The sequence below is a fragment of the Polyodon spathula genome, chromosome 16 (assembly GCF_017654505.1).
Source record: "Polyodon spathula isolate WHYD16114869_AA chromosome 16, ASM1765450v1, whole genome shotgun sequence".
NCBI lineage: Eukaryota > Metazoa > Chordata > Actinopteri > Acipenseriformes > Polyodontidae > Polyodon > Polyodon spathula.
The window spans coordinates 7,762,935-7,782,532 of NC_054549.1; the positions used below are offsets into that span (position 1 = coordinate 7,762,935).

At 39.2% G+C, this 19,598-nt stretch overlaps 1 protein-coding gene across 3 annotated transcripts; it reads left to right on the forward strand.

Annotated features, from left to right (window-relative positions):
- Positions 1 to 11,986: 11,986 nt before the first annotated feature.
- LOC121328276 (tumor necrosis factor receptor superfamily member 14-like) lies at positions 11,987 to 18,221 on the forward strand. 3 transcript variants are annotated; one of them, XM_041272868.1, is made up of 10 exons: positions 11,987 to 12,224; positions 12,499 to 12,639; positions 13,005 to 13,110; positions 13,605 to 13,730; positions 14,346 to 14,501; positions 14,590 to 14,677; positions 14,838 to 15,004; positions 15,398 to 15,426; positions 15,819 to 16,038; positions 16,401 to 18,221. In XM_041272868.1, exons 2-10 carry the CDS (start codon positions 12,547 to 12,549, stop codon positions 16,541 to 16,543), a joined length of 1,128 nt encoding a protein of 375 aa, XP_041128802.1. In that variant the 5' UTR covers positions 11,987 to 12,224; positions 12,499 to 12,546; the 3' UTR covers positions 16,544 to 18,221. The 3 variants fall into 3 exon arrangements, with proteins under 3 accessions (XP_041128802.1, XP_041128803.1, XP_041128804.1); XM_041272869.1 differs by having other exon boundaries at positions 11,987 to 12,071; XM_041272870.1 differs by lacking the exon at positions 13,005 to 13,110.
- The last annotated feature ends 1,377 nt before the right edge of the window (positions 18,222 to 19,598 follow it).

Here is a 19,598-nt window from a genome sequence, read left to right on the forward strand (position 1 = left end):
AGGGCTTTTTGGAAATTGATCATGCAAAAGATCTCGCTTTCTGCCTTTACTGTTGTAATACAAAATATGTGTTAAATTCACCCCACTGAACATGTCTTTGAATTAACTGTGTCTCCTGTCAGTTTAGCAGGCACTGTTGTGTGATGCACTGCCATTAAGGATTCTGACTGTGGACCAGACGAAGTTAAAAGCTCTAGAACTTCAAATACAAACCAGCCTGACATATATGCATAGTGGTTAAGGCATTCCATTGGTATGCATGGCTACCAGTCCGCACCTAGCCTTCGCTCTGTTACACTTAAATGCTATCTGTAATGCATTGATTCGTTCCCAATGCCCAGGATCCAAAGGGATCAAGAAACAACATCACCTCCCTAGCCCTGCTAAGGCTGCACCCACTTCATCAGAGAAACCCTAAGAAAAACATTCTGAGAGAAATATTGCATTTTTCTTCCTCTTGTCATGTAGAGCCCACAGCAAGCATCTCTGTTGATAGCCAAGAGGATTGTGACGGGGTAGGACAGCAGGTGTGTCTCCTAAAAAGGGTGGTGGGTGGCAATGCCACTTTTACCGTATCGATCTCTGGGGACTTCCAGTATTCTCAGATCACATGGTACAAGTTTTACGCCTCACAAGGGCACACGTTTCACAGGTTAGTGGAGCCAAATACTTCAATGAAATGCTGCAACACATTGCAGACTTCAATCAATGCCACCCCATTCACTGACAGTGCATTGAGATTAATAGCATTCATATCTGCACACCCTTTTTTTTCTCAAGTACAATCAAGCCTCTTGGTAGCTAGAAGCCGCAGTTTAAAGGCTTTGTTTGTTTTGTAGTGATTGGCTGTAGTTTGTAAGTTAGGCTCCAGGGGTATCTTTCTGTTGTTGTTACAGCTATCGACAAAGACTAACCCTATCAGGAGGCTTACCAACAACTAGCCACATATTGAGAAACGGTCTGGCTTTGACACTCGGGAAGATTAAAGAAGATGATTTCTTCCCAAACAAGTTCTGGGTTCAACTGGAGGCAAGCGAGCCATCGGAGAACAAGCAGGAGGTTGAACCCTATGACTTCACCCACTTTGAGATGCTCAACCCAAGCAGACTCAAATATTACTTTGTGCTGGACACTGAACCCATAGGTTAGGATTCAAAACAAGGGTACAGCTTTTAATAAGGCTCTCGGTGGTTACATTTAAAAGAAAAAATAATTTAAGTATACAGATATTTTTCACAAGACTATACTCAGCTACACAACCAAATAAACATATCTGTCGTATAATATCTAGTATAAGTATTTTACATATTTGCCTACAGCCAGTATTAAACACATAAATAAATAAAAAAATTTTTTACCTGAAATCTCTTTTGGTCATTGGGATTATGGGCGAGTCACATAATCACGTGATTCCAAAGAGACAAAGCAATTGGAACGTACCGTTTTTTATTGAATAGATGTATTCAATTGTTGCATTAGCGTTTCTTTTTTTCTAACTGCTTGAAACTATCCCTGAGTGATCACAACTCTGTTTTTTTCCAGATGTGGGTAAATTCTTACTTGGGGAAATGAGCTTGATTCAGTTGACTCCATATTACAGTGACCTATCTGAGACTGGCTTCGTCAAATGGGTCAAGGAACCAGACAACCTCACTCTCATCCAGACCACATCAACTGTTTTGGCCAACAGAACTAGTGCGATTGAAATTGATGGACTATTGTATGATTTAAAAGCATCATGTTTTACAGTACTCTATATTGATTTGCATTTCTGTCCCAACTGCAGTGTGTGGATGTCTAAAAAAATACAGCAGGGAGCTTTGAGCATCCACCTTAAGAGTGATACTTTTCTAATAGTGGAGTAATTAGAAGAACAAGCAATATATTAGAAAAAAGAAACGTAGACTACTCTATTTAAAGTTCACGAAGCAATGTGGTTATTCCATGAGTCGGGATGGGCAAAACAAACCCAGCATTCAGTATTCTGCAATGTATGGAAAATGATTGCAATACCGTGGTGCTTCTATTTCTTGTTAAACCCTTGTGATCGTTATAATTTGTTACAGTGTCATGCAGACAACGATGCAGTAATGGTTCTTTATAATATCGACTGTGTACTTTCTTCAGTCCTTTAAATACTCTATGGGATTATTATATTACCTACCACTTTTTATTTTAGTTAATTAGACAGAAAAGCTTTTCAGACAGTATATCTGATTTATTTATTTTTTTTAATTGTCTCAGGAATGAAGATTTTGGCAGCATTCGGGCAATTGTTTACGATTTCCTTCCAGGCATCCCAGGGAAAGTGACGATTGCCCAGAGATTGTTTCATTTAAGGAAGGGTAAAAAAAATATACACACTTCATATTTCACAAGCATTATTTTTTTTAATCAGTGTTTCAAAGCAGTTACCTATTTCAGTAGAAGTAGTTAAAGGCATTTGTATAGCCCCCGTGTGGCTCACCTGGTAAAGGCACGGCCGTGTGCTGTGGAGGGTGAGTCATACAATCAAGGGAGCCAGGTTCCTGGGCTGGTTGTACAAAGTTACTATAAACTGGGCATTGCACAGGGAGCTGCTCAATGGCTCTGGCGCTCCCACGGATTCAGGAGCAAACAGTTGTTTCAGGCAGTTGTTATAATGTCAGCAGGGCCAGTAATATAATTCATGCATTTGAAACATGCACCAAACCAACTACTCTTAGTGATTGTGTGCTGCTTTCTTATTTCTTAGATATTAGCAAAGTTTGCAAAGGGTCACAGAATGCTAAAAACTGTGCATGCAACACCGGGTTTAAGGGCAACGGCATTCATTGTATAGGTAAGTGTGGAAATCGTATGCATGTTTGCAAATGAAAGAGATTTGCATAGTTGCTTGCTGTTGACACAACTCTTCAAATGATACAGTATTAAGAAAAGTAAGGCTTTTTAAATGAACTTTATGATATACCATGTATAAAGGGAAATGAGAGCTGGGAATTTATTAGTCTGTCAGTGGTTATGAATGAAGTCCAGAAATCTCTGTTTGTTCTCTGCAGTCTTGATTACTGCATTGCGTTTGATATGATATTATTCTTTTTTAGATCAGGATGAATGTACAGAAGGCATGCCCCTGCACTGTCTCCCTGATGCTAAATGTATTAACACATACGGCTCATATGTATGCCAGTGTCCCAGTGGATATGAGGGAGATGGCTTGTACTCATGCATGGGTAAACCTCAGGACTACCTAACATTTCCTTATATTAGTTTGCTCAAGGAGGCTGCACAGCAAGTAAAAGCAAACCTACCAGTGTTTGACTGTCCAAAATCATTTGCATCTCTCAGGTGTCACTGTGTACAATTAAAAAAAAAAAAAACTATTTGAACAGTATTTAAAACAGCATGGATGTGGTTTTATCCATTCCCTTTGAAACTTTCTTCAAATGATGTATGCTTGCCAGTAGTTATTTATAATGCTTCAGTAAGCCCACAGCAGTGTGTTATACTCTATTGAGCTAATGTATATTTTGTTCTAGACATTGATGAGTGCATGAGAGCCGTGCACCAGTGTAGCCCGAGGGCAGCCTGTAGGAACACCCTGGGATCCTATGTCTGCACCTGTCAGTTTGGGTTCTTTCAGGACGGCAATGAATGTAAAGGTACTGGTGTTGTTTTTGCATTGTACCGGCACTTCCTCTGAATGCTTAGCCAGATTGAAACAGAAAAGATAACAGTTCCTGTTTAGTCTGCAATCGAAGTGAATCATTTAGTTAAAACAGTTTGGTTAGTAAATGTAGAAAATGTGAGAGCCGTCTGTATTTTATCTGGATGTCTAATGCTGCAGTACAGCTATTTCCATGACATAATTGTGGGCTAACATCATCAGTAAATCAGTGATAGACAAGCTTAGCATGTGAGCTCATGATGTATTTGAGTTGATATTATCTGTAAATCCTGTGTTTCTCAATTGCCGCCCAGTTCGTTCTTGTAGTTGTAAGCATGATTACCAAAGGAGAGAAGACAGATTAAAGTGTGTGTCTTCCTGGCTTGACAGCCGCAAGTATCTGGACTCCCTGGTCCCCCTGGTCACTCTGCTCAGTCACCTGCGGCTCTCAGAACCAGATGCGCATTCGGATTTGCACCAACCCGGAGAGTGGCATGCGGTGCGAGGGACCTACATCTGATCTGAAACCCTGCCCCAACCCCCGGGCTTGTCCAGGTGAGCTCCAACCCAGCCGGACCTTCTCCAGCCCAATTCCTCAACTGTACCTGTTCAATCTCCCTATTGACATCGCCATGACGGACTTCAACCTCCTTAAGTGACCAGCCTGGAAAAGAGGTAAAGTGCTTTATCTTCTCTTTACTTTCCTAGTGGACGGCCAGTGGTCAGAGTGGTCCCCCTGGTCAACCTGCGCTTTCAGCTGCTCTGGAATCAAGAGAAGAATCCGAGTCTGCAATAACCCTGCCCCATCCTCTGGGGGGCAGTCCTGTTTGGGGTCTCCAGAGGAAATAGCCCTGTGCAACAACGATAACTGCCCTGGTAATTCAACTCTAGTGTAACTATTCCCTAAAAACCATAGCTAGCTATCTTAGAGCAGTGAAGCATGGTAAAGCATAGGAAAAGAATAGAGAGGTATGCAACTGTCAGTTTCACTTTGTTGCAATAGCATCTAGACAGTGCAGTGGGATAAATGCTTTCCTTGCTTTAAGCCTGGATTTCATTAAAAACGTCTGTTGCTTGCCACTTCAGCTCTGGGTCTGACTTCAGCTGGTTTCAGTCATTCAGCTGCAGGCTTGTCTTTGATGTGACCCTGTTGTGAATCTCTTTCAGTTAATGGGATGTGGTCACCCTGGGCTCCCTGGACTCTGTGCCCTCTGACCTGTGGCCTGGGAGTGGTCAGCCGGTCCCGACATTGTAACAATCCACCCCCAGTGAGTGGTGGGACCCCCTGCCCTGGACACGGGTACGAGGAGGGCTCTTGTGGATTTCCGGTAAGAGCAAACCTACACACACATGCACATATGAAGAATAGTCAGTTAGACCACAACACTGGTTAGCACTTCTATTGTAACAGCAGTTTCAGATATCCTTGTTGATCTGGTTTTCGCAACCACTGAACAGGTTCTCGATTCCCTTGTTGCAGATGGACTTTTGCAAGTATGTACCAAAACCTTCTGAATCTATAATGCCTGGGAGACTGATTCAATAACACCAGGAGGATGGAGCTCTGATTCAGACCTGGGCAAATGAGAAGGAAGGAGGGGCAAAGCTATACTGTGCTTTACTGACGCTCTTGACATTAGAACTGGAAATAATGGAACAGAACATTCATCGGGGGGGCAACAACACTGTCCTTGTGAGCGAATGCAAGGCCTGCTGTTTAAACTTTCTCATAAGCTTTCATATCAGTTTCACTCAAATATCTGTGCATTTGAGCTTAACAGCCTCCTACAACACCTTTAAGACTGCTGTGGACTTATGTGTGTCAATGTCTGCAGTAAATACGTTGGTAAATATGGATGTGGTTTACCATTGAATACAGAAATGCATTGCTGCTTAACAACAGGAAGTTTTAAAAGTAGCTGTTCCGCAGGGTGAGATTTGCAAGCGACAGGTGTCTGTATATTTTTGCTAAGCTGCCTTTCTTATTCATCTCATATCTTCAAGCTGTGATAGATGTATCGATCAGGTGCTGTTCATAAATAAACGAAACTTCTGACCACACTAGCTTGTGTGTTAAATGATCTCTCAGTACTTGCTGCAGTGCTGTGATCAGCCATGGAAGGTTGTCGATTATATTAATAACTAACTCACAGGCACAGGGGCAGGGACAGGCAAGGCCGTTGCACATTTTGCAGCTACAGTACCAGTATACTGTTTTATTTTTTTATTTTTTATGCCAGCAATTTAAACTTCTGCAAAGTAAAGGACAGCTAAGCAAAAGAGAGAGAAATGAGAAGGGTGTACACTGTTGAAAACAGCTCAGTTATTTGAAAGAGATAAGATTCTGCTAATGTCATGCCTGTTACAGATAAACTTGTGTGATTTGTCTTCACACTCAAATAATGTTCACATGTACCTTACAGTCACCAACCAAAGTACATCCAATACACAAGCACTCCCTGGAAACAACCTAGGACAGGTGTCTCCAACCCTGCTCCTGCAGAGCCCCTGTCCAGCAGGTTTATAGGTGTCTTTAATCATCAGTGGCTAAAGATCTGGAACACCTGTTAATCTTGACTAATTAAACCCTGATCCAGGATTGGGTCAAATCCAAGACAAGCTCACTTACTGCTCTGCCGGGTTACTGAATTATTACTGAATTAAGTTATTTCCCTGTATTTTATTTCCTTATTTATATTGTTTCGGTTGTGGGAACGTACACAACTCGTTTCACAGAAGTTAAAAAACATGCAATGCAAAACTTTGGAATTTGGATTGTTTTAACATATTTAACCTGGAGATAAAAGCCATTGAGAGGAATCGTCGTGTTTACAAGGGTGTCCTGGAATGCTTTGAGGAGTCACACACAGGACTGTAACATCACAGTGATCCACACTGAGGTAAGGTGCAAGGAAAGTTTTCACAGTACAAGCCTACCTATCTTGGATATTTGGATTACAAGAAACCGACCTTGCTACATGAGCACAAAAAAAAAGCACCAGACTGTAAAAATGGCACCAGTTTCAACTACAGAAATAAAGTGTATAGTAATGAATATAATAGTGAATTACAATGTTATCTTTGTACGACAATATAATCAGAAGTCTGAACCAATAATAAATCAACGTGCTCTAGAATTTAATGCTCTAGAAATTGCACATTTAGAATTACAGGTGTTAATTACAGGTGTTAATAACCATTAGGCTAAGTTATCTGCAGAGTAGTGAAAAGCATACATTTAACACAACAGTTCATAATAGCACCACATGCCACCTTCAAGTGGCATTGTCTGGTTCGTGACACTGTTTCATTGTAATTATTCATATAAAATTGTATCATTACCTTTTAAACAGGTACGTAACAATAATTAGGCTTACTGATCTTTCAGTTTGCACTCTGAATTTTTTAAGTTATGTGTTTATTTCTTATGTGAAAGTCCAGATCAGTCTTTAAGATTGACTGCGGTGCTTAAAAGAGGGCGGCCGTTATACGAGGGCGACTTTTATTAATAATACTACGATTTTCAAACGCTGCAATCTTTTATTATATGATTTATAACATTTTAGAAGTATCACGGTTGCTTATTTTCTGTAATGCGGTAGCCTATCTGTATTTAGCAGCGTGTGTGGCTAACCTGCTTTCACTACAATACGTTTATCGGTGACGGTTACCGAGAGCCTATTAGGTGAGAGGTGGAAGGTCAAGCAGTATTCTACCATCGAATCAGGAGTGTGTATTGGTTGTTAAGGGCGGGACAATGCTGGTGTGGTAGTTAAATCTAAGAGTGTGACTTTAATTGTTTTTCTGCACCAAAAATTACCTCCGAAGATCAGTTTTGATTTCTGTAGAAACTACAATATATCCTACTCGATTATTATTTTTCTCACTGTAACTTGCTTGTTTGTAATTTCTCTGCAAGAGAAACCAAAACTAAATCTTCTCATAGATAGTAAGCACATTGTTTTTATTTGTACGGGAATTGCAATTGAACAAAAAACAAAACAACAAAACCACCTGTAAGAACTTCAGAAGGACTGCTGTTCTGTTCATAGTTTATCTTGGATTTTCTTTCAGAACTGTACTACCATAAAACACAATGTGCTTACTATGTGTGTGTACATTAGTTTGTAATTTACGTGCTAGATTGGGGCTCCCGTCTCTTCAGGGGAGTTACATGAACATAGTCAGTGTTGTGTGTTTATTTGTTTACTGTGTGTTTTTTTTAGTAGGGGGAGAAAAAAATGTTTCTTTATTGATAGCGCCGTTTATTTGAGGGCGGCCTCTATTATAACGCTGATATATGACTGTGGCGTCAATACGAGGGCGTCTTTAATTCGAGGGCGGCACCAAATTGAAGTAATATGGTATATATATATATAGTGCCTATAGAAAGTCTACACCCCCTTTCAAAATGTTCACCTTTTGTTGTCTTATAGCCTGGAATTAAAATACATTAACATAGTTTTTTTTCCCATTTATTTATACATCTCCTACCCCACAACTTCCAAGAGAAAAAGATATTGTAGAAAATTTGTTGACAATTAATACAAAAAAAACTGAAATTGCTTGGTTGGATAAGTGTCCACCCCCCTTGTAATAGCAATCCTAAATTAGCTCAGGTGTAACCAATCTCCTTCAAAATCACACACCAAATTAAGTGGCCTCCATCTGTGTTAAATTATAGTGATTCACATGATTTCAGGTTAAATTCAGCAGTTCCTGTAGGTTCCCTCTGCTGGGTAGTGCATTTCAAAACAAAGACTCAACCATGAGCACCAAGGAGCTTTAAAAAAAAATTCTGGGACAAAGTTGTTGAAAGGCACGGATCAGGGGATGGGGATAAAAAAATATCAAAGGGCTTGAATATCCCTTGGAGCACGGTCAAGACGATTATTAAGAAGTGGAAGGTGTATGGCACCACCAAGACCCTGCCTAGATCAGGCCGTCCCTCCAAACTGGATGACCAAGCAAGAAGGAGACTGATCAGAGAGGCTACCAAGAGCCCAATGGCAACTTTGGTAGAGCTACAGGCTTTTATGGCCAAGACTGGTCAAAGTGTGCATGTGACAACAATATCCCAAGCACTCCACAAATCTGGCCTGTATGGTAGGGTGGCAAGAAGAAAGCCATTACTCAAGAAAGCCCACCTTGAATCCCGTTTGAAGTATGCAAAAAAACACTCAGGAGATTCTGTAGCCATGTGGCAAAATGTTTTGTGGTCTGACAAAACTAAAATAGAACTTTTTGGCCTAAATGCAAAGCGTTATGTTTGGCGCAAATCCAACACAGCGTATCAACCAAAGAACACCATCCCTACTGTGAAGCATAGTGGTGGCATCATCATGTTATGGGGATATTTTCACTGGCAGGGACTGGGGCACTTGTCAGGATAGAAGGGAAAATGAATGGAGTAAAGTACAGAGAGGTCCTTGAGGAAAACCTGCTGCCCTCTGCAAGAAAGCTGAAACTGGGACGGAAGTTCAGTTTTCAGCATGACAATTACCCAAAGCACACAGCCAAAGCTACACTGGAGTGGCTAAGGAACAAAAAGGTAAATGTCCATGACAGGCCCGGTCAGAACCCCAACCTAAATCCAATCGAAAGTTTGTGGCATGACTTGAAGATTGCTGTCTATCAATGCTCCCCAAGGAACTTGACAGAGCTTGAACAGTTTTGTAAAGAAGAATGGTCAAATATTGCCAAATCTAGGTGTGCAAAGTTGGTAGAGACCTATCCCAACAGACTCACAGCTGTAATTGTTGCCAAAGGTGCTTCCACCAAGTATTAACTCAGGGGGGTGGAGACTTACCCAATTATGATCTTTCAGTTTTGTATTTTTAATATATAATTTTTTAATAAAAACAATAAAAACTCAATAAAAACTTGTTTCCCCTTAACAGTGTGGAGTATGTTATGTAGATAAGTAGAAAAAAATCCTCATTTAAATGCATGAAACTCTGAGGCACTAACACAACATAATGTGGAAAAAGTTCAAGGGGGTGTAGACTTTCTATAGGCAGTGTGATAAGAGGGGAACTTGTGACAGTCACTGTTGTGTTCACGGGTCTTTCAAATGGATTGCCCAGGGAACTTCCCTGCACTTACAACACACTACACACTAAAAGTTTTATATTTTTTTTTGGCATGGGGGCATCCCTATTTTATAAAAGAAACAAAACAATGCTGCTTTGACCATGTGAATATACACAAGACACCAACAGCAAATGTGAGACATATACCATTTGAAACAAAGATTCTTTGTAAGTTACTTTTTCATATTTTTTAAAGGAAATACCCTGTATAAAAATCCATTCAACAGAGGTAACCCAAAACCATGAAAATTCTTCTCCCATTTACATCCTTCAGTTAACCATAAAACAAGGAAGACTGCACACAAAATAAAGTGAGTGTGAACACACACAAGCTTCCTGTAGCAATGAAGCTGTGTTGTTAAGCAGTTGAGAAGCCTGAATATAATGGGTTTAAACAGAGATATGGGAAAACAATGCGATGGTTGTTTAAGTGGGGTGCTAAAGAGTTCATAGGAAAATATGTATGCTGGTGACTAGAACACATGATTCACAGTGACTGGAAACACTCATCTGGGGGAAAAAAAAAGTCCCACAGCCCACACTCGGAAAGGCTAATTGTTATTGTGGGATTCGTTTCCTGCTTTGGTAGATGACTATAAGTAAATCAAATGTGATTTGGAAAACGACACAAGGTTGACACAGGGGTGGGTGAAAATGACACAAGGGTGGGTGTGCATCAAAAACTGTAGCTGGTGGTATTTGTGGGGGAGGACATAGAGACAAATAATGTTCTCAACGGCTTTCCAGAAGGGTCATGGACAAATTCTATAAGACAACCCCCGTAATCAATTTTAAATCAGTTTCGATATACTGACATGACTTCATTCACTTCAACAAGCTTTCTTCGATTTTAACAAAGCATGTGAAATATGATAAGTCGTTTTTAAACATTTAAACTGCAGTACAGTACATATTCGGCATGCTATTTCTTATTAAAATAGAACTGAAACTACTGACTTGGCGTCTGACTTAACAACTCAGTGTCGTTCACTTCTCATTAAAATGCTGCTGTGACAGTGAAGCTCACGGCAGATCACAAGGGGAATGTTACATCTATTTTTAATGCTATGAAGGGAAATAAGAAGAGCACCCATTTGGAATGACTGCAAACATCACAGAAAAATAAGCGCACAGGAAAAACAAGACAATTAAACACAGTTAAAGAGATGATCACACAGTGATTTGTGAATCAGCTGCTCTCTCAGACTGTGCTGTGCTGTGAAAGTCCCCAAACCTTCTAAAAGCATAAAGCATCATCTCTATTACTTTATGAAATATTATTCTCCAGGCTGAGTATCACTTCCACTTTCAGATGCTATCACATGATTTCATATCAGGCGCTACTCTTCAGCAATCAAGGAAACACGCCTGAGTCCTCCGGTAGAGCCAGAAAACAATCTTGTGGGGGGTCAGATTACAGTAAAAAGAGTTTATATTTCAATTTCTTTCATAGCACAGTATCTCAAAGCGCTTTACATGGCAGTTAAAAACAGAAACATGTATGCAATATCAAGAAGTAGAATAAATTACAAAATAATAATAATAATAATAATAATAATAATAATAATAATAATAATAATAATAATAATAATATCTAAATAAATCAATTGAAGACAACAGGAAATTTCTAAGAATGATACAACACAAGATTACAAAAATAAGCAAGCAAACTTTAAATAAAAGAACAACCATATGATAATTAAATTTGAGAATAAGCCAATCGCGTGTGGAAATATGTGCAGTTCCAGTAAAAAGAATACTTAATGTTTGCACTTCTTGAATTTGTGGGGATTTTGAAGATTACAGTTTAGTTCCCTTTCAATCCCCCTACGCCTAGATATCTACCTGCACTCGCAGTCCGTTTCTCAGCTCATCGCCTTTTCCCAGCCTGGAACTTAATCCCACAAAACACTAGGAAATCTGCAGACTTTTCAAGCTCCTACTATTAGCGCACATTTACAATAAATAACACCAAAACCATACTGATTTAAACACTAACAAGTGTCACACATGATTATATTAATACAAGTGCCTGCCCAGCACATCTTTTATTTTAATAGTATGTCAACTATAGTCTTTCAGTTAGCACCATGTAGCATAATGTAGATGCAAAGGTGATATTACAGGATTCAAGTTTTCTTTAGCTGCTGTTTTGAACGTCTGTGCAGTTCCGACAATAATGGAATATTAAGCACGCCACTGTTGTATAAAACCGAAAGCGAAACAGTTCAATCGGGTAGATCGTTGCATTAGTTACTGCCTGTAAGCAGTCGTAAACTAGTTGGTCGATTTGTTTCGTACGTATATGTATAACACGACGGCATAAACACAAGGTGCGTAACAGCTACAGTTGCTAAGAAAATACATAAACTTTTTGAACTAACGCGCTTTTATCAGAATACACTTTTTATGTGAATTCCTGTCTGCAGAGATGTTTTTTTTGGGAGGTTTACTTGGATCCCCTGGCAGAATCAGGCGTGCTGTGTGTAAGTACAACAGTCGCAGCTCAGTTTTTGTGTTTATTTTTAGCTGAATAACTAAATACAAAAATGAACGAAGTCAATTTACCACGTAACTCAAATAGTAATGTAATCCTGCCTAATTGTGCCAGGTTCATTATAAATCGATATTAGTCAGGGGGGCTACTATTACCGTGTAATAAACCAACACTATTTGGTATTGTATTTATTAATTAGATAGAAAGAACAATTCAGTATTAGTCTAGTCTAACATTTTATGAAATGTGTTTTATCCACACAGGTGACGATTAGAAACTGCACAACAGCACAAATTCATCCTCTGGCTGCGATGATGTTTCTACCCAAAACGAACAAAATAATGTTTGCGAGAGCTGCAGGAAGCAGAGTCCTTGTTCCGTGGCACATCTTTTTAAGAGGACTAGTAAGACCTTTCTAAAGGTTACAAATAATTCAACGTGTAGCTAGTTTAATTGACACATAGTTATCCAAGCACTAGGAAAGAGGTATAAACAACATGTATTACAAAATCAAATAAAAATACAATTCATAAACATAATGAGAGCATGGTAAAGCAGAGGTAAATACTGTAAAGAATAACGAGGCATGCTGAAGCATATTAAAACATGGCAAACTACTGTAAACTGCAAAAATACTGTGCAAAAATACAGCAGTAAACTTTTACAAGCAAATGTTGAAAAGAACTGATCATTTCACAGTGAACTCATGAGGCACTATTAAGTTGTTTCTTTCCTTACTGAAATATAACCATATTTTGATGTGTTTTAGGTCAAAGCACAGTATATATTACTTTTGGTGTTTGTTCCAAAAATACATGCTTGTGACAATGCAGAATATTATATAGAAGGACAGTGCTGCCCAATGTGCCAAGCAGGTAGGCAGACAATCCAAACTCTTTACACTAAATCTTAATGCAGTATTGCTTTAGCGTGTATATGGGCACTTACTGTAATACTGCATGGCTACCATAAACAATAATATGTATAATAATAAACAGACCCATTTATAATAAGCAAGACAGCATGTTGGGGAAAACACATATTTATACCTAAAATCATTTAAGGACTATCAGATTATCAGATTGTTGTTGTATAGCTGCTTTAAGATACAGTGGTGGAACAATATATATATTTATATATATATATATATATATATATATATATATATATATATATATATATATATATAAACTGCTGTTAGTAGGCAGTTAGCCTATGTTTTTAAACTATATATTTACAGTTTTGCACAATTGTGTACTGCTAGCAAAGTGTGGTGTGTAGTGTAAACAGACAGCCTACCATTGTTTGATGCAACTTGCTAACATTTTTTAAGATTGGAAACTAGTTGTTTGTTTGCATTTTGCACCAGGAATGCGAGTTTATCGGCATTGTACCCAGGACTTGAGCACATCATGCATCCCCTGTATGAAGTCGACCTATACTGAGAAACCAAATGGTCTAGACAGATGTTATGGGTGTAAACTATGTGACTTGGGTAAGGATTGTGTTTCTCACAAGAATATCCTCAACCTTTATTTGCTCCATCTTAGATTAGCCTTTTGAATTGAGCACATTGTGTGTGGTTCTTCCAATCTTCAATCAGCATGCTAATTAAATTAAAAAAAAATCAAACCCGGTATCTTTTTCATTGTTAACATCCTGACAACTTTTTAAAAGTCTGTTTGAAAGCTCTTTTCAAAATGTCTGCTCTAGTGCACTGATAGTGTCAGGATTATTGCCCGCATTGTCAAACAGGTGACACAGCAATAACGATCCATGAGGTGGTACGGAACAGAAAAGCCAGAGGTCTTGTTAACGTTTTTTTTTTTTTAGACTGGAGGACAGATCTCAAACCTCAGTGCACTAGAGTGGACATTCTGAAAAGAGCTTTGAAACAGACTTTAAAGTTATAAGTGTAAAAAGTTGTCAAAAAGGATGTTAACAATGAAAAGAAAAATGACAGGTACGTTATTTAAACAGCTGTAGAAACACTATATAAAGCTATATTTTTCAGAACCCTGCTTCTTACTGTTTTCTATACTTGTTCAATATGTTCATGTTAAGCAAGTCAATAAGAATACCCCTGTATTTGATGTGTTGTTTTCTACAGAACTGGGGTTGACAGTAGTCCAGGAATGCACAGTTTTCTCCGATACTATCTGCACATGTATTGAAGGGTTTCACTGTTTGGATCCATCATCCTCTGGATGCAAAACCTGCCAGAAACACAGAAGCTGTTCACCAGGACAATATATCAGAAAGAAAGGTGCGTCATTCCGCTATGCATACTGTGTGTGTGCAATATTTAACATCATGTATAGAGTGCGGTCATGGGCTGATTGTCTGTTTTCCAGGGTCCAGTGTTGTAGACACACAATGTGAGGAATGTCCTGATAATACATATTCAGATGGCTCGTTGGAAACGTGTAAACCACATACTGAGTGAGTGCTTTAAAGTTTCATTACATCACAAAAACTACAAAATGTAATCAACTCTGCATATATAAAAGATCTAGAGATATTGATGTCAATGATCACAGTGATTATGTGGAAGTGCATTCCATTCCACGGCTCTGGAACCGTTGTTTCTTTCTCCTGGTAGTTGTCAATCTGAGGGACTAGCAAAGCCTGGAACCCCTGCCTCGGACGCGGAGTGCAAACAATCATCTGTTAACACTGCAGTCATAGCTGGGACCATTTTTGGAGTTGTTGCACCAATAAGTGTAATAGCAATACTATTGGTTTACAAATGCCTGCAGAATAATAAAGGTCAGTAGGCTATTTGTGTTTTTTTTTTCTATTTAAAAGCTTACCTTTGCAGTGTGATCCTATAGAGATGCTGTTTTGGTTTTGTGATGCTGGCCAGTTTACAGGGAAGGAATCCTTGGCTTTCCAGTGCATGTCATTGAGAGACTCACTTCCGACCAGGTCCATCATCATTGCATTGATTTCAGCCCAGTCAATGTATTGATTGAGGATTGGATTGGAGCAAAGTTCTGAGGTTGCAGACAACTGGCCAGGACTCCCAGTGCACAATGCCATTGCTGCTGATGAATGCTGATGACATGTGTAGGAATGGCCCTCTCATTGCCTTTAGCTGAAGTGTCTCATTTGTTGAGGAATCGTGTAGATATCTGTACTAATTCAAAGTTTTTTTTTTAGGTGGTAGCATGGAAAAAGAAAAGGGAAAGGTACTGCAACTGTTTTTATATTATATTATCTAAAACAGCAGAGCGATATTGTGACTCTTCCGGTCCAGGACCTGCATTGAATCCCAGTGATGACCATGCCCTACCCATTATAAAGTATAGCAGATATAGATACAGCGGCTTGAACTTTGAGCAAATTCATGCCCTTGTCTATATTTCAGCATTAATGATGAAATTGAACTAATTACATATTACCATAGAACCTAGAATTAAACCTAGAACTCCCTAGAGTTACTTACCCCTGATTTAAACTGTATATACATATGTATGTATGTAGTAAAAACATATATCTATATATGTTTCATAGAAACGTAACGAGATTAGATTGCAGGCTCAGGCAACCCTTCTAACAGATTGTTCTTTTGTAAATACAGGAAGGATACACACCTGTCCCAGGTGTGACTATGACCAGTGGGACAGACACTGTAGCTGTAAGTGTTGAAAACTCTCCTGGACATGGAACTTCATCCCAGGAATCATCTTTCGATAACACTGCTGGCAGCACCATTGCAAAAGACCTACAAGTCAATCCGATGAGCAGCTCACAAACCTGGAGCTCACACAGAACATCTACTGCTCAGATAAACAGCAACAGTGAGTATCCTTCATTGAGGATTCAGAAATGACGTTTATTTTTGGATAATAGGATCAAAACTGCTCTCAGGAAAATCCTAGGTTTTGGGTAATGAATTGGCATCTATATGGGCTAAATTACCAACCCGACCCCTTGCTGGCTTCATGCAGTTGCAATCGGGTTATTTAATACCTTTTATACTTGCTTCGTAATAGACCCATGCATGCTCACCTCAGGGGAGATTATAAAATGATGTCATAGTTCATTAGCTAGTTTTCAGGATTTAGTTGTGTAAGGAGATGACATAGAGCAGGTGGCATTGCTTTGTAGCACAGCATTCATAGAACTCAATTTCAAAATGTTTTCCTTCTCTATTTAACAGACAGCAATGTGGATACAGTGATGCATTTAAAGGCCACAGTTCCACATAAAAATGTGACTGACTTGACTCTATATGAACAATCAAAAGACGTAAGAAGAGATGCTGGAACGCACAGCCAGACAAGTTCAGGAGCAGTGAAGTGACCAAGAATGCGTCTTCACTTGGATAGCTTTCCCTGTTTTTCTTCTAAAGACTTCTTTCTAATAGCAACTCGTCTATGGGTCACCTCCTGCAGCATTAACACAGTGGCCAGCCTGGACTCTACAGGATGTGGCATCAATGGATCAGTCATATCTTCACATACAGTTAGCTGTTGAGCTGTGTGTGGAAGCTGTATCTAGATATCATGGCAACTGCAATTGACTGGGAGCCAGACAGCAGCGTTACCAGTGATTGAGCCAGGAATTGGGTTGAAGAAAAAGAACAAATTGGGATATTTTTTAACAATGCTGGATGGAAGATTTGCTCTGGATAAATTGCGGATTTTATACTTTATTAGATTTTTTAAAGACGTGTAATTTGTGAATATTGTTAAATAGATATTATATACTGTGTATTTATATACTGTAAAATACATCAGAGTAATTGAATGAAATAAAAGTGACTTTGATTTGTACAACCATGTACAGAGAGAAATAGTTTTGAAAACAGGATATAAAAGAACTCTTCAGTTTTGTTCTGTAAGGATTTGTGTTAATGGATTCCACCTGTTTCAAAAGCTGTTCTGTCTATAATGATCATCCTGAACTGTTCAGCACTCAATAGGGCTGAAATACTAAAAACTCACATTTTAATGACATGTTTTTTTACTGGAAGTCTTTAGTGTCTTCAGAGACCAAACGGTTTAGTTTCCTTTATCGTTTCTACAATGATCACGGTACATCTTTCCATGTGGAAATACACACCACCTAATGTATTCTGTTCTGAGATGAATGTTTCATTTCTTCTTTCCTTTTTTTTTTTTAAATAAGTTTAGATTGCATTTCACTCGTTTTTAGTTAAAGGTAGATTTCAGAAGCTATTTACTTTACAAGAAGTCTGTATGATTAAAGAGTAAATGTGTTATCTTCTTTAGTTTTATGGAAGTGAATGTGATTCAGCAGACTGCTAGATCTGCTTTGTGAAAGAAGCCCCAGGGGCTTGCTTATATATTGCGAGACAATATGGTGGCATGCTAGCTAGCAGATATTGCAGACTGTATTCTGTTTTAAACAACACATGGCGTGCTTTGAGATACTGCGGTGTGAAAGATGCTATATAAATAAATAAAATAGAAAATTGAAATATGCTAGCCTACCTGTCGTATTGAAATACGACACCAACTGCAGTTCGACTGGAATATAGAAGCAGGTGATAGTGATAGAAATAGCAGTGAGCAGAAGAATAGGTGATAGCTGGTCGAAAGACCTATCCTACGATCTCGCAATAGAGAAACGAACCCCTGGGGCTTCTTTCACAGAGCTGTTCTAGCAGTTTGCTAAATCACATTCACTTCCATAAAATTCAACAAAATAACACACGTATCCTTTAATCATATAGACTTCTTGCTAAGTGTTTGGTTTTTTTAAACAGGTCAAAATAAGATTGCTTGCTTGAGTGCTAGCAGTGCTTTGTGGCTGGCCCCTGATTTTGCTAACATGGAATCTGGTTTAATAACCAGATAAACTCACAGTTTATGTCTGTCCACAATTGGCTTTTGAAAGTGATGTCCAGAGAGAAGATAAGCTGGTGAATGTGTATAATGATCTGTGATAGAGAGAGAAAGGATCGATGCTGTAAATCTCCCTCCCGATTAGAAAGGGCGCTGTGTAAGGGGGAAGGTAAGCTGCCTCCTAGAGCTGGCACCTCTGTGGTAGGTGGAAACTGGAAGGTGGTCATATTAGGAGGGGCGCGTAGCTGCAAGTACTCAGGACGATTCCATTGCAGTCAGCTGCGGGCCAGCCCTCTATTAGGGAAACCATGGCAACGCGGTGACTGTGTGGAGGAGTTTGCTGGGTACAAAGGGGAGCAGCTACGTCAAAACCTCGGCCGGAGCCTGTATTGCTTTGTTTTTTTGGATTACGTGTGTTTTGTGTTGCAGAGGAGGACCGAGCCGTGGACCGGTAAAACACAGAGCACGTCCCTGCACTGCACTGCACAGCACCGCACAGCACAGCACAGCACAGCACAGCACAGCACAGCACAGCACAGCACCGCACCGCACAGCACCGCACCACTGACGGCACCACGCTTCTCAGCACCAAGAGCACTGCTTGCATGGAGAACGTGGGGATGGACAAAGTCCCGTTTTTGTTTACTTTTTATTTTTAACTAAGAAGAGCTGCTGCGTACCCCCCAATACCATTGCTGGTAAAGGGGTGGACTTATTTGTGGTGTTTTATTATTATTTTTGTTATTGTTATCATTAAAACAAGCACTGTTTTGGGAGAAAGATTGTGTGGACCTGCTTCATTCACTGCACCTGACCACATGATCTTACAGTTTCTTCTGCATCCACTTGCATGATTGTCTACCACCATCAATGCTGCCAACTATTTTAAAATAAACCTTTTCACATATATATATTTGATCATTTTGTACTGTAAAAGAAAATCTAGCCCATGCAGTCCAAATACAGCTTTGAGCACCTTGAGGTCAATAATATCACCTGTGATTAAAGTTTAATTGGAAGGCATTTTAATACAGAATGAAAGTACAGAATTCATGAAGGGGCTGATGGAAATAAAGAAGGGGAAAGACTAACTGAATCAAGTTTACAGAAAGGGCAGGCAGTGTTTTATTATTGTTTTTTAATTTCTCTGGTATGTTTTCAGCTTGACAGTAATAAATAATGTAATCTATTTAAACATGCCCTGTGCTTGTGGGGTTGTCTGCTCTGACAGAACATTGGACACGCCCCCAGGCTCTGTATAACCAATCAAATGTACTGTAGTCAATATTACCACCGTCAGAACAGCCCAGCTTGTGGGTTTGATCAAAGGAAACACCCTCTTTTGCAAACCACCCAGTCCATCCATGCGTGGTTTGCAAAAGAAAAAAGGCACTATCATACGAGGAGACAGACAGCACCTGTTAAGGTGTTGAATTTATTATTATTATTATTATTATTATTATTATTATTATTATTATTATTAACTGTTTAGCATCCTTAACATAGGATAGTGTGTGCCATTCTCTAACCAAAACTAAGTTACTCGC